Below are 13,670 nucleotides of genomic sequence, written 5' to 3'. Positions count from 1 at the left end.
CACACTGCTCTATCCTTGTCCCATGGCCTATGTAGAGACACACAAGGTGGCAAGGACACCAGGGCGGGAGTCTTGCCCCGTTCTCTCACACTTTTGCCATCAGTACCCCCAGACATAACCACTATTTTGACTTCTCTATAGCTTACTTTTGCCTGTTCTTCAGCTTCATAAAATGGAATCATAAGTACGCACTCTTTCATGTCTGGTTTCTTCAGCACGCCCTTGAGATTTATCAGTGTTCATGCATGCATCAGTGGTTTGTCTTTTTTATTGCTGTATAGACATTTGGGTCATTTCCAGTTTATTCTGATGCTAACTTCTCTTTCTTCTTTCGGATTTTCAATTACTCATATATTGGACTTCCACGTTTCTTAGGCTCTGTTCTTTCCATTCTTTTTTTGTTCTCTCTATACTTCAGTTTAGATATCTTCTATTAATCTATGTTCATGTTCAGCAGCCCTTCTTCTGCTGTGTCTGGTCTCTTAACTATGATTGTGACTTTATCCTTTAGTTCTATGAATTTTTATGAAACCTATCCAATGAGTTTGTAACTTCAGAAATTTTTTTTTTGTAAGGAAGATTGGCCTTGAGATAACATCTGTTGCCAATCTTCCTCTTTTCTCTCCCCAAAGCCCCCGTACATAGTTGTATATCCTAGTTGCAAGTCCTTCTAGTTCTTTTATGTGGGATGCCACCACAGCATGGCGTGATGAGTGGTGTGTAGGTCCGCACCCAGGATCTGAACTGGCAAACCCTGGGCTGCCAAAGCAGAGTGCATAAACTTAATCACTACATCACTGGGCCAGCCCTAAGAAATGGTATTTTTCAGTTCTACCTCCTCCTTTGATTCTTTTTCTTTTGCTTTTTTTTTTAAAGATTTTATTATTTTTTTTCCTTTTTCTCTCCAAAACCCCCCAGTACATAGTTGTATATTCTTCGTTGTGGTTCCTTCTAGTTGTGGCATGTGGGACGCTGCCTCAGCGTGGTTTGATGAGCAGCGCCATGTCCACGCCCAGGATTCGAACCAATGAAACACTGAGCCGCCTGCAGCAGAGCGCGTGAACTTAACCATTCGGCCACGGGGCCAGCCCCTGATTCTTTTTAAATAGCTTCCAGTCCTGTTGAAATTCTCTATTTGCATCTATTTTGTCCACCTTTTTCTTCATTTAACATATTAAGCATAGATATTATTTTATTTTATTTTCTAATAAAGAGGTCCTTATCTATTTTTTTCTTTCTGCTTTTTCTTTCCAAATACCCCCAGTACATGGTTGTATATTTTAATTGTGGGTCCTTCTAGTTGTGGCATGTGGGATACCGCATCAGTATGGCCTGACGAGCAGTGCCATGTCTGCGCCCAGGATCCAAACCAGCAAAACCCTGGGCCACCTAAGGGGAGCGCGCAAACTTAACCACTTGGCCATGGGGCCAGACTCAAGCATAGTTATTTTCAAATCTTTTTCTGCCAACTCCACTATCTGGATCATCTGTGGGTCTGCTTCTGTTGTTTATTTTTTTCTCTTGTGTATTAGCCCCATTTTTCTCCCTTTTTTGCATGTTTTAGAATATTTGTGTACTGCATATTGGTTATAAAAGAAGGGTAAAAGATTATTCTTCTCCATACCTCCCTGTAGGCTCCCAGAGGAGCTGGTCATCTCAATGTAATCAAGTACTGAACTGAGTTATAGTTTTGCTGAAACTCAGTCCTCCTCTGGATCGTCTGTTCCCTCGGAGCAGATTTGGGGTTGAGAGCCTGGCCACTCTCTGTCTGAGCTCTTCAAATTCTTCTCTTCAGAGACTCTGAGGTTAGCTCTTTAGCCTCCCAATCCACAGGGTTCAAATCTGGCCAATATCTCGCAGGGTGAACTAGCTATTTGTCTGTTTCAGGCCCCCTCTCTCCAGACACTGCACGCCCGGGCCTTGCCTCTCCAGCCCAGCCCCGTCCCAGTTGCCTGCACTGCTCCAGAACTCAGCAAACGCTCCGTGGGGAACACTCCCTTCACATTCCAGCCTCCTCTGGCTCCCTGCCTGCACCAGAAACTTCATTTCTCTTTTCCCCAGTCGTCTCTCGATTTGGGGAAATCCTGATCGTCAGAGCCGTCCCAAATCAGCACATCTCTCAGAAGAAAAGAGCCACCCAGCATCAGTTCACCTGGGAGAGGCTTTTTCCTCCCTGGAATCTTAGTTCGTCCGGTCCTTATTTCTTCCGCCACTCTCCATTCTCTTTAAAAATGATGGCTTTCGTCTTCTTGATTTCCTCCTAGCTGTTGCAATGGGAGTGGTGGCCTGCAGAGACCTACCACCTCCACCCAGAATGGAGACACTTTACCACTTTGAATGGAGACACCCTTTGACTTCTTAGTATTTCCATTTAGTCACACTCGAACTTGATTGCCTCTTGTTTAAACATTATAGGGCTTTTCTCTCTTTGAGAACAGATGTCAACTGTTTCCTAAACTTCCTTGAGGAGAAGGCCATTTCACCTCGAAGTTCTTCCTGCCTTGTTCTTTGGTGCCGTCAATCTCCCTGTTTCTGTTTTTCGGTTTGCTTGTACTTCTTCGTCTTCTGGATCTTCACCACGGCTGCTGGAAAAGTTTCAGATAATCTCAGGGGGACTCGGGAGGAGCCACGGGCTCCCGGCTCTGCCACCCCATTGCTCAGTAAGCTTGTCTTGAGAGAGAAACGTCCTGGGAAGCATTTCTTTTCTCTTCAGCCACTCCGATCTCCTTCGAGGGGAACTCTAAGTTTCCCTGGTCCCCTTCTCATCTCTCCTGACTCTCATGTGATTGCCGTACACATCCACAGGGTCAGCTACTCTCTAACGTTTGTAAACTAATGACTTTCTGACCACAACTGTCAGTCTTTACTTCCCTCTGGGCTTCCAGTCACACTTACGTCTCCACAGGCCTCTCAAACGCAACACCTCCAAACTCATCGCCCTCCCCACAGCCCTGCTCCTCTGCCTGCGATCCTATTTCAGGAACGACACCGCCATCTGGTCAGAAGCCTGTACACCATCCTGATCTCCTTCCCTCTTCCCCGTGTCTCAGCTCCGGGGGCTACCAAACCGTGTCAGTTCTGCCCGTGAACACTGCCCGTTCTCCACCCTCCCCACGGCCGCAGTGCCGGCCCTCTGCTCCTTCTGGGTCCTGCCTCCAGAGGACTGCGCATGCTGACAGCACCTGATGGGCACAAGTGGTTTTATTATTTCTGCCTGGAACAGGAAGCCCTGGTGGGAGCAGGGATGCACAGCAGACACGGAGCTGCATCCCTGCCAGCAGTGTGGACGCCGCTGGCTGCAGTCCAGGGCTGCAAATGGTGTCCAACGGTGCAAGCAGGAGCTGGTGAGGAGACACAGGCTCGCCTCCAGAGGGCACTGGCTTGAGAAGCGGCTCCCCACCTCACCGATGCCGCTTTCGAATGTTCTGCAACTCCTGGTAGATGATGCTGAAGCTAGGCCGCTGTCCAGGCTCGTAGGCCCAGCACTGCTCCATGAGCCTGAACACAGCGTCGGGGCACAGCTCGGGGCAGGGCAGACGGCCCCCTGTGAGGACAGGCACAGCACAGCAGGCATGAGGAGGACTCTGAGGGCCCCTAGCAGCCCCTGGGGCATATTGTAAGCAAGGGGAGCTGCTTAAGATGCACTGTTCTTAACCAGCCGCTCTTCTGCACCAAGGACACAGGGGTTCTAACCTCAATCCCGTCACATGTTAGTTGTGCACACCTTAGTTTTTCCATCTGTAAAAGGGACATTTTAATCCCCACCTCACAGGCTGTGAGGAATAAATGAGATCTCGTACGGCCTAGCACACAGCAGGCGCTCAGTCAACGGTAGGTACAGGATCTTTCTCATTCCGCCCCAGGGGGAAGGCTGGAAGGTGAGGGGGCCTGGGCGAGTCCAGCTGGAACACCGGGAAGCGCGCCAGGCTCAGAGGCTGCTGTCACGCAGCCCAGCTGCCTTACCCTTTTCCACGAACTCCCGCGTCTGCTGATTGCTGAGGTTGGGGTAGGGCGAGGCCCCCAGACTGAAGGCCTCCCAGAGGAGGATACCAAAGCTCCACACGTCGCTCTCGGAGGAGTAGCGGCCTGTGAGGCAGTGAGCATCATGAATGGGCTGTCCGCATGCATTGGCCAGAGGGAGGCGGGCAGCAAGACGCACAGCCAGCCTCGGACCCTGCAGCCTGGAGACGATGGGGCCCACGTACCGTAGTTAAGAGCCTCGGGTGCAGTCCACTTCACAGGGACTTGTCTGAGGCCCCCCGAGGCTGCGTAGATCCCGTCAGCTTCCTCCCGGGACATGCCGAAGTCGCTGATCTTCAGGACATTCTTCTCCGTCACCAGGCAGTTGCGCGCAGCCAGGTCCCTGGGCGAGGCAGGGCAGGGCTCATTCAGCCAGAGTCCATGCTGCAGCTGTCACCTGCCTGGCCCGGGGGCTCTAGATTCAGCTGCGAACAAAGCTGCCCCCTGCCCCTGGGCCCATCGGGAGAGGTGAAATCCACTCTGGAGCTGGTGCCAGCACCGCCTGTGGCTGGGCCAGGTGTCGGGGCCGGGTGCCGCTGCACGGGCCTCCGCACCCACCACTCACCGGTGTATGCAGCACTTGCTCTCCAGGTACTCCATGCCCGCTGCGGCGTCCCCAACCATCTGCAGCAGAGTCTTCATCCGCAGGCGGGCTCCCTCCGTCCGAAGGAAGGTCAGGAAGTCGCCCCCTGGGGGCGGGTGAGGGAAGGCTCGTTGAGCCTCCTGTGGGGGCCGAGCTGGCCCGGCTGAGCGCCCCAGCCCTCAAGACCAGCTCCCCCCCACCCCGCTCACCCTGCACCAGCTCCATGACGATGTAGATGGGCTGCTTCTGGGTGCAGACGCCAATGAGACGCACAATGTTGGGGTGGCTGTACTGCTTCAGGATCCTGGAGGGGACTGCTGCTTAGGATTCACCTCGGGGGCTGGCCTCCCCAGGCCCAGGAGCCCCAGGGCACCCAGGGAACCCGAGGGAGGGTGGGGGAGGGCAGGAGAAAAGAAGAGCTCGGTCCCTGAGGCCAGCTGACCTGATGTGTGACCTTGGGTGGGTCACAGAGACTCTACCCCTCTGTGCTATGTGGGGGGTACCGGCATGGGGGGCCATGAGGATTAACGACCCCACAGAGGTCAAGCACTTTACGTGGTGCCCTGCACAGAGGATCCTTAGCATACCATGATGGTTATTTTGTCACCCACCTTGCCTCCTGTAGAAACTTGGCCTTGAGGTCCGGGGGGAGCGTCTCTCGGCAAGATTTCACCGCCACCAGGGTGTTGTCAGCTCGCAAGCGTCCGCTGAACACTTCGCCAAAGTTCCCCTGAAATGGTCATGGGCTCCCACCAGTCTTGCCTGGATCGTGGTCCTCTTCTCCGCTCAGGGGACAGCCCACCTCGTCCCCACCCACCTTCACTCAGTGACCCCGCTCATCCATCCCGGCTCTCTAGGAGCTCCCCTCCTGGTTGGGGAACCGAGAAGGTCCGCGTGGGACCAGCAGAGAATGTTCCCTCTGACTTGCCCTGTTCACTGAGAAGTGACATGGAGAAGCCATAAATCACTCTCATCTGGGGTGGAGAGCATTCTGACTTTTAGGAAAGTGACTTCTCTCCTAAACAAGTATTTCACAGCTCACGGGAACAGTGAGTCTCCCCTCCCTGAGGAGGCAGGGGTGGGGCTGGGGGTGAGGGCTGTGTGGGGAGGAGTGGGGTGGGGGTGTTGGCCGCAGGGCCGTCTCCCGGGACATTTTTGGGAGCAGGTGCTTTCCCCTCAGCTTCCTGCAGCGGCTGCACGGGGGTCTGGGTACACGATGGGAATCAGACTGAGGCAGGGAGCAGGGAGGCAGAAGAGCTCGTGGCGGGGGGGCCTTGGGGACCCAGCTGTGGGCTGGAAGGAAGCGGTGCTGGTGGAGGGCAAGGGCAGGCGGCCACACGCAACTCACCCGTCCGATCTGCTCGCCCAACACCAGGTCCTCATGGTTTAGTGCCCACTTGTCCTGGGGAAGGGACGGGACAGGGTCAGAAGTCAGTGAAGGGCAGGCGTGCTGGGCCCTGTGCGGGACTGAGCAACCCCACCAACGCTCTGCCTTTCATTTCTTGGCACCTCAGCTTGTTGATCTGTAAAACAGGGGTTGGACCCTATCAGGATCACACTCAGATGACTTCAGGGACCAGGCAGGGACACTAAGTGGATGAGCGCCAGTCTGGTATGTGTGGCCCATGGAGTGGGAGTGACCTTGACATTCCAATCCTAGAAGGAGGCTGCCCCCTGGGGAGCGAGGAGTCGCCTCATACCCTGTCTGTAGACGGGGGCCTCGGAAGCCCTTCCTGCTCTGACTCCGTGTGCGCCCGAACCCATGCTCCCCAAGCCCTGCCATGGTGGCGTGGCCGGGCTGGGCACAGGCTCACCTTGGGCACGGCCCTGTTCAGGATGACACCACTCTTCTTGGTGAGGGGCTGCTGGGAGCGCAGCATGTGGTCGATGAGCAAGGGGATGCTGGGAAAGCCATCGCCTTCCAGTCGGTACACGTTCTGCAGGGCAGGGGGACCTGGGGTCAACAGCCTCCAGTGCGGAGGGGGCCTGAGCCCTGGGAGAGGAGAGGAAGAGCAGCAGGGAGAAAGGGCCTGCCTGGGACAGGGGGCACAGGGACCTGCAGGAAAGGCACGACCTGATGGTGCAGGACCAGTCTGCTGGCCCAGCCTTAGGGGAGGACTCATGCCAAAGGCTTAAGCCTCTGCTCTGTTACAGAGACTGGGTGGTCTCTGTGGCCCCTTTCAGCTCTGCCAGGGAGGCATCTAAGACACAGCAGCTCCTTCCTACCCTCTCAAGGTCATTCTCTGGTGAAGGGGAGGGGAGGGATGGAGTCCAGCCCCCACTCACGTCAGCAGACTGGATGATGAAGTGCCGGGGCTGGCCATCCCACAGCACCGACAGTACATACTCCTGCTTGCCCTGGCTCTCCCGAACCAGGAAGTCCCCAGAGTGTGTCAGCAGCTCAGCCACCTCTGCCCGAGGGATGGCCCCATGGTACCACAGCTGCTCATGCAGGGGCTTCTGCACCTCCGGAACAAGCTGCAGTGGTGGGGGGAGCTGGGCAGGGGCAGGGGAGGAGCAGGGAGGGGTCACTCAGCCAGCTTGTCAGGACAGGCCACTAGGCCGGCCGGGGGTCGGTTGGGGGGAGGGTCTCTCTCTCTCATATGCCCCTCAGTCCTCATAAACCAACCGAGTGGCATGTCGAGCGGTCCGCAGGCCCCTGGAGCAGACACTAGACTCGCCCAGGCCCACTCTAGGCAGAGCTGGGATGGGAAGCCCAGGCTGGCTGATCCCAAGCCAAGCTTTTGCCTTTTCTCCCAGGCTACAGCCCCTCAGCCGCTCCCGGAGCAGGGGGAGCCAGGCGGTAACAAGGCTGCAGGTGGCTTCACACAGGTGGCAGAGAGAAAGGGGGTGCAGGGGCGGCAGGGTCTGGGGACATCTGCAGCCTGGAATCCAGGGAAGAGAGGGGCTCCCCAGTAAAAGCAGCCGGGCAGAGCCTCCTCTCTAGGGCCACCCAGTGACTAACCCAAAATGCCCTGGTGTGAGGGGCTTATGGGGGTCTTCTCTGAGGCCCCGGCCTGACCCACCCCTTAGAGAAGGGCAGAGGGGCGGGCCCAGGCCAGGCTCCACTCACCGAAAACTTGGGGCGGAAGATTCCTGAGATGTGGCTCTTAAGGATCTCCAGGGTAGGCGTCCTTCCCCCTTCTCGCTCCTGCTCCTGAGGCCAGGGACAGACGTCAGCGGGTGGCCAGGCTTGGGGAGGGCGAGGGCGAAAATGAGGAGCGCGGCCCCGGGCAGGCAGGCGTGGCTGGCGGCGGTGGGCCGTGGGTAGGCGCTCACCGAGGACGACGTGGAGTGGCGGTCATCCTGCAGGAGCAGCACGGGTGGGGGCTCGCCAGGGCCCAGCTGCTCCAGCTTGGCCTGCAGCAGATCCTGCTGGGCCTGCAGCTTGGCCTGGCTGCACAGCGCTACCTGCAGCCCCTGCAGTGCCTCATGCAACACCTGCTTCTTGCCCAGCAGCTGCACCCTGCAGGCAGGGGCAGGTGGGAGGCGGGGGAGAGAGAAGGGCTCAGCCTGTGGCTGGCAGCCATCGGGGGGTCGGGTAGGCAGGAGGGAGGAGGGAGAGCCAGCAGGCTGTGGTGGGTGGACCCACTCACCGTTCCCGGGGGTGGGTGTTCTGCTCCTCGTTCCTGAGCTCACGCTGCAGCTGAGTGACCATCTCCTGCCGGCCAAGCACCGTTTCGGTGGCCACAGTCAGTTCATCGGTCACAGAGGTCAGCCTGTGCCCAAAGGAAGGGCAATGTTAGAACCGTGCCCTTCAGATGCATCCCTGAAGAGCCAAGCAAGCCCAGCCACCTGGCCACAGCTCTGTCTGGACGGTATCCACCCCCCGGGCCCCAGACCCTGTGCCAAGCCACCACACACGTGTGCTGCACGCTCTCCACCGTCAGCTCATTCAGCTGCAGCTCCCCGGGCTCCAGAGGTTCACCCTCCTCAAGCAGTGACTCGTCAAAGGTGACGCAGGGTGGGATGTCAGGTGTGGACCTGCAGGGGGACAGTGCCCCGTCAGTGAACAGGCCAGCAGCCCTGGTGGCCAGCAGGAGCAAGGAGGGGCTTACCCATACTGTCGCAGGAAGCCTTGGTATTCAGCCTCGGGCTGGATGCGGGCGGCAGCTGCAGCCATCTCCCGGTGAATGGCCACCACCTCGTCCTGCACCAGGCTGCTAATCTCCAGGTATTCCTGCAGGATCTCCTTCCTGCCCCCAGACAGGACCCTTGGTCAGCGGGGTCTCAGGCTGGGCAAGGCTCAGGGAAGCCCGGGGTCCATGACAATGGGCTTGGAGTCAGCCCTGGGGTTGACACCCCACCTCATCCTTTGCCAGCCAAATGACCACAGGCAAATTACTCCCTGATATTCGCTTCCTAATCTATGATGGGGAAGCTGGGAGTCTTAACAAGGACCCAGTGAGATCCTGTGTGCAGAGCACGTGATACGTATGAAGTGCTCACTGAACGTGAGCTGCAGTCGTGCCTGCCCTGGGCAGCCAGCCCAAGAGCTGGGGCTCCAGGGCTCCAACACACGCGTGCCACTGAGGAGCTGCTGACCCTGTATTCATATCACCAGTGCCAGCACCTCCCCAGAGCTCCAGTCTCATGTATCCGTTTGCCTACGCAAAACATCCCGTTGGCCATCTCTTAGACACCCAAACTCCAACACTGGAAAAATGAACTCCTACTCTTCTCTCCCGAACCCGTTTCTCCCATAGCTTCCTCTGCATAAGTTAATGGCAAGTCCATCTTCTGGTGCTCGGGGGCCAAATCCTTGGAGGCATGCTTGACTCCTCTATCTCACCTCCTACTTCCTTCCAGCCCATAAGGAAATCCCACTGGCTCCACCTTCACAACACATCCAGGACCCGACCACCTCTCCCCTCCATTCCCGCTGTCCTGGTCCGAGTGGCCATGGTCTGTGGACTGGATTACTGCAACATCCTCTTGTCCAGTCTCCCTGCCCCAGCCTCGCATCCTGAGGTCTATTCTCAACACAGCCGAAGTCCACACAATGGCCTGCTGGACCCTCTATCGCCCAGGAGCCCCCCAAGATCTGCCCTCCACTCCCTGGGCATGGGCCACACTGGCTTCCTGGGTATAGCTGGATTTCAGGCACTCTCCCACCTCCAGGCCTGTCCACCTGCTGTCCCCTCCTGGAATGGCCTTTCTCAAAACATTCCCCCCCCCCCCGCCCTGGCTCTCCCAGACCACTCTGTTTAAAACTGTAACCTCCTCCCCTGCATCCGCTGCCTCCGAACCCCCTTTTCTTATCTTATTTTTCTCCTTAGCTCTTATCGCCTCTAACATGCTATTTTACTTATTGACTTTCTTTTCTCTCTCCACTGACATGAACGATCCTAGACAGATGTTTTTATCTATGTGGTTCTCTGCTGTGTCCCAGAGCCTAGAACAGCACTCAATAAATATAACAAAATTCTGCAATAATGGGCCCTGGAATAATGCAACTCAGAGGTAAGTTGCCTGTTCCAGTCCTTGGCCCCGGGCCCGTTCTCATGTGATTATGTGAGCATCCTTTTACATGACTGGATTTTCTGGACCCTGCCTCTGGGCGTGTGGCAGGGTTTGAGGGCTGTGATGGGGGTGGGGTGGGGCTGTGGTCTTACAGGATGCTCGCCATCTCCTGGTGCAGGTCCTGCAGCGACTGGAGCAGGCTGGGCAGCATGAGCTGGTGGTGGTGCTGGTGGTGCAGCTGTGCAGCCCGCACGCCCAGCACGTAGCGGTTGTGGTGTGCAAAGAGCTTCCACAGGCTGCGCACATACTTGTCCTTGGCCCTGTCGCGGTCCTTGTCTGCCGGGGGAGGGGAGGGTGGGGGCTGTTGTGACAGCAGAGGCCTGGGCAGCCCCCACTCCCTGGGCACCTGTGGACAGGTCAGAGCTGGCTTCCAATTCCCTCCCTGCCAGTGAGGGAAGTCACACACCTTTGCTGGCCTCCTGGTACTTGCGCCTGGCCTGGGCGCTGTCCCGTGCCAGGGCTCGGTACTGGCTCTTCAGCTTCTCAATGTCCTGGCTGTGGGTCTGGGAAGAGAGGAGAGGCCAGTGTGGGGCAGCAGGTCCACAGGACACGGGAGATTCTTTCCCGAGGTGAAGCCCTGGACAGGTGCTACAGTCCAGGCAGACCACACATCAAAGTCCATCCTCCAGGAAGGGCCTGGAGACCTCTGGGGCCTAACCTCTGCTGCTGAGGTTAGGGTCAGAGGAGCTGAGTTAAGGCTAGGCCCCCAGGGAGGCAGAGAGGTGGACCAGGCTGGCCACAGCTGTCCCTCCTAGGCCTAGAGTGCTCTCCGGTGGCAGGCAGGGCCCAGCTGCAGGTGAGTGCAGCCTGTGCTGTGGTCACACAGAGCTCCACAATTAGAAGGGCCCTGTGCTTGGTTTAATGCCATCTTGAAATTCTTGATAATTTTTTGACAAGGAGCCCTATGTTATCATTTTGCACTGATTTCTGCAAATTATGTTCCCGGTGGGAGAAGCAATGGATAGTGGAGACCAGTGTTCTTATCCCGGTTCCCCTGCTGATGCACTGGGATACTTTGGGCAATTTCCATCCCTCTCCTCTGAGCCTCAGATTCTCCGTCTGTAACTGAGCCGAAAGTATAGACCGGATGAGCCTTCTCCTTAAAGGGCCAGATGGTAAATGTTCTAGGCTTGTAGGCCATACAGCCTCTATTGAAATGACTCAGCTGTGCGACTGTAGCTCTAGAGTAGCCATGAGTAATATGAAAACAAATGGGCGTGGCTGTGTTCCAGTCAGAGTACCTATAAAAACAGGCAGACCCCTGAGTTAGATGAGCTTCTGGGGAGAGAGGTGTGGGTGGAGACTGGCCACCAGGGGCCGCTGTGAGTCTGTGGCAAGGCTGGGTTTGCGCTGATGGAAGGGGTGTGGTGCGGGGGCTGGCTGACCAGCACATTGAGTTAGGAGGCTGAAGCCCCCGGATAAATAGCTCAGATCACACAGCCTCTAGACCGAGGGGCGGGGCAGGATTCAAATGCAGGCAGGCTGACTTCACAGCCCCAATCCTTAACCTCTGTGTCAGGGGGCCACACTGCTGCCTTGTGGTGTCTCCTAGGCCAAAGGCAGACGACGAGCCCTCATTCCTCTCTGTCTCTCAGCCCCCAGAGCCAGTAGGTACAGTTCGGGAGGTGGGTCACAGATCTTGTGCTCCCCCTAGGCGATGGCTGGATCCCTCGTCCTTTGCCCAGGCACATGGTAAGGTGACAGAAAGTGCAGAGGCCCTGCTGCAGGCCAGCCCAAGGCTGGGGGAGGGAGGAAGCTGTGGCAAGGCCGGAGTAGGCCCTGGGAGCAGACCTTGTGGTCAGAACTTCCACTTCCCCAGTGAATGCAGGGGCTCTTGTGCAAAGCCAGCCCTTTTAGTTTCAAAATTCAGGCAGAAATGACCAGGTGACAGCCCAGAGCTGTACCCACCTTGGTGAGCTCCTGCTGCAGCTGCTGCCACTGCTCACTGTAGGTCTTCCGCAGCTGCTGTCGCTCCCGGATCAGCACGCTCAGCTTGCTCAGTGGCCCCGAGTTCAGATCTTCCGCGTGCTGCCTCAGCAACCGGCTCAGGCCCTCCGTCTGGCTGGTGATCTCGGCCCAGGACTGCAGCACGGATTGGGCGAGACAGGGGAGTGGGGGACAATGGCTCCCACGCCTGGGCCTGCCAAATCTCCACCCTCCCCAGTGTGCTCCAGGGAAGGAAGGGGGCAGGCACATAGACCTGCCCCCAGAGGAATTCCTCAGGCGAAGGCGGGAAGGGGGTGAGGAGGCCTAGTGCCCCATGGAACCCCACCTGGCTGATAGGGCTCTCAAGGCCGATGCCCCGGCTCTGGCCCCCACTGTCCTGCACGGACATGTGGTGCAGCAGCCCCGCATATTCCCTGTCACTCTTGACTCGCTGGGCCATCCACTTCCTCATGCCCTCCAGCAGCCGGAGCTCCGAATCCTGCAGCTGCTGCAGTGCCCCGTGGCCCTGGGGGCCGCACAGCTCCGAAGAGAAGCCCATAGTGCCGTCCTGGGAACAGAGAGAGGAGAGGCCACCACTGGGAACAAGGCAGCAGCTGGAGATAGAGGAGTGGGACAGGGAGGCTGGGGGCTGCCGGACCAAGAGGAGCTGCAGACAGGCAGAAGGTGGGGTCCCATCCTGCTGAAATGCAGCTACAGGTACAAGGCCGCGGCCTGGCCAGGAACTGGCCCTCCTTGCTTCCTGCGGCCCAGGCCAAGGCCTGGCGCCAGGGGTCTCCTTCCCCGTCCTGGAATAGGGGCCGCCCAGTGCCTCCCTCCCAGGCCCTTTCCACCCAGCACCCGTCGCCAGGGCCTGTGCCCAGGGCCCCGCCGGTCCGAGCAGCGCCAGCCGAGCCGTGCCCGGGGGCCGCGCCTGCCCCTGCGCGGCCCCTGCCCCGCGCGCCCGCTGTCCGGCTCTCAGGCCGCCCCCGTCCCCGCCCCCCGCCTCCCGGCCGGGCCGCAGTTACCCGCGTGGGCAGCTGCTGCTGGGCCGCCGAGCGCCGACTCCGGGCCGCGCCGACCCCCGGCCAGTTCCTGCTTCGGCGCTTCCTCCTCCTGCGGTCGCGGTCGGCCCAGGCCCCGGGGCGGGCCCGCCAGGGGAAGGGGCGGGCGGGAGCGCCGGGCGGCCCCCCTGCCCCGCGCCGGCCGCTGCCTCGGGCCGCCCGCCGCCGGCCGGCCGCGGAAACGGAAGGGAGGAGGGGGCCGGGGAAGAATGGCCGGCCCAGCGGCCTGCGCCCAGGAACGCGGGGAGGCCGCCCGGGCGCAGCGAGGGGCCTGGCCCGGTGAGGTGGCAGGCGCGCTGGGGCCGGGGTCCTGCAGGCCCAGAGGCTGGGGGCAGGTGGGCAGTGCCAGCAGCAGGCTGGGCGGCCTGGTCTGGGCCCTCCCCACCCCGCTGGATTCCCCAAGGAGAGCTCAGGCGCCAGTCTCTATTTGAATAAAATTTCCAAGTAAATATCCCAAGGAGAGGCCTGGTGGGGCCAGCACCACTCCCCTGGCCCCAGGCGAGGCTCCCGTCCCCAGGGAAACCTGGGGCTGATGAAGGGCGGTTCGGAGGGAAGAG

General features: G+C 58.6%; 1 protein-coding gene across 1 annotated transcript; it reads right to left on the bottom strand.

Moving 5' to 3' along the window:
• Window positions 1–3,183: 3,183 nt before the first annotated feature.
• FES (FES proto-oncogene, tyrosine kinase) lies at window positions 3,184–13,268 on the bottom strand. Its single transcript, XM_023649612.2, has 19 exons — window positions 13,078–13,268; window positions 12,399–12,620; window positions 12,035–12,208; window positions 10,533–10,629; window positions 10,219–10,402; window positions 8,662–8,799; window positions 8,468–8,587; window positions 8,200–8,322; window positions 7,883–8,069; window positions 7,677–7,760; window positions 6,890–7,099; window positions 6,418–6,540; window positions 5,952–6,005; window positions 5,215–5,333; window positions 4,813–4,907; window positions 4,586–4,709; window positions 4,206–4,363; window positions 3,964–4,086; window positions 3,184–3,544 (listed from the first exon to the last, which is right to left on the bottom strand). Exons 2-19 carry the CDS (start codon window positions 12,609–12,611, stop codon window positions 3,402–3,404), a joined length of 2,469 nt encoding a protein of 822 aa, XP_023505380.1. The 5' UTR covers window positions 12,612–12,620; window positions 13,078–13,268; the 3' UTR covers window positions 3,184–3,401.
• Between the last annotated feature and the right edge of the window lie 402 nt (window positions 13,269–13,670).

Source organism: Equus caballus, chromosome 1, assembly GCF_041296265.1.
Source record: "Equus caballus isolate H_3958 breed thoroughbred chromosome 1, TB-T2T, whole genome shotgun sequence".
NCBI lineage: Eukaryota > Metazoa > Chordata > Mammalia > Perissodactyla > Equidae > Equus > Equus caballus.
This window is presented reverse-complemented; position numbering and strand designations above follow the sequence as displayed.

Coding starts and splice junctions, on each gene's coding strand:
- FES (XM_023649612.2), bottom strand. CDS start 12,611: ATGGGCTTCTCTTCGGAGCTGTGCGGCCCCCAGGGCCACGGGGCACTG. Junction 8,070..8,199: donor AACACCCACCCCCGGGAACG/GTGAGTGGGTCC, acceptor CCCTGCCTGCAG/GGTGCAGCTGCTGGGCAAGA. Junction 5,334..5,951: donor TGGGCGAGCAGATCGGACGG/GTGAGTTGCGTG, acceptor TGACCATTTCAG/GGGAACTTTGGCGAAGTGTT.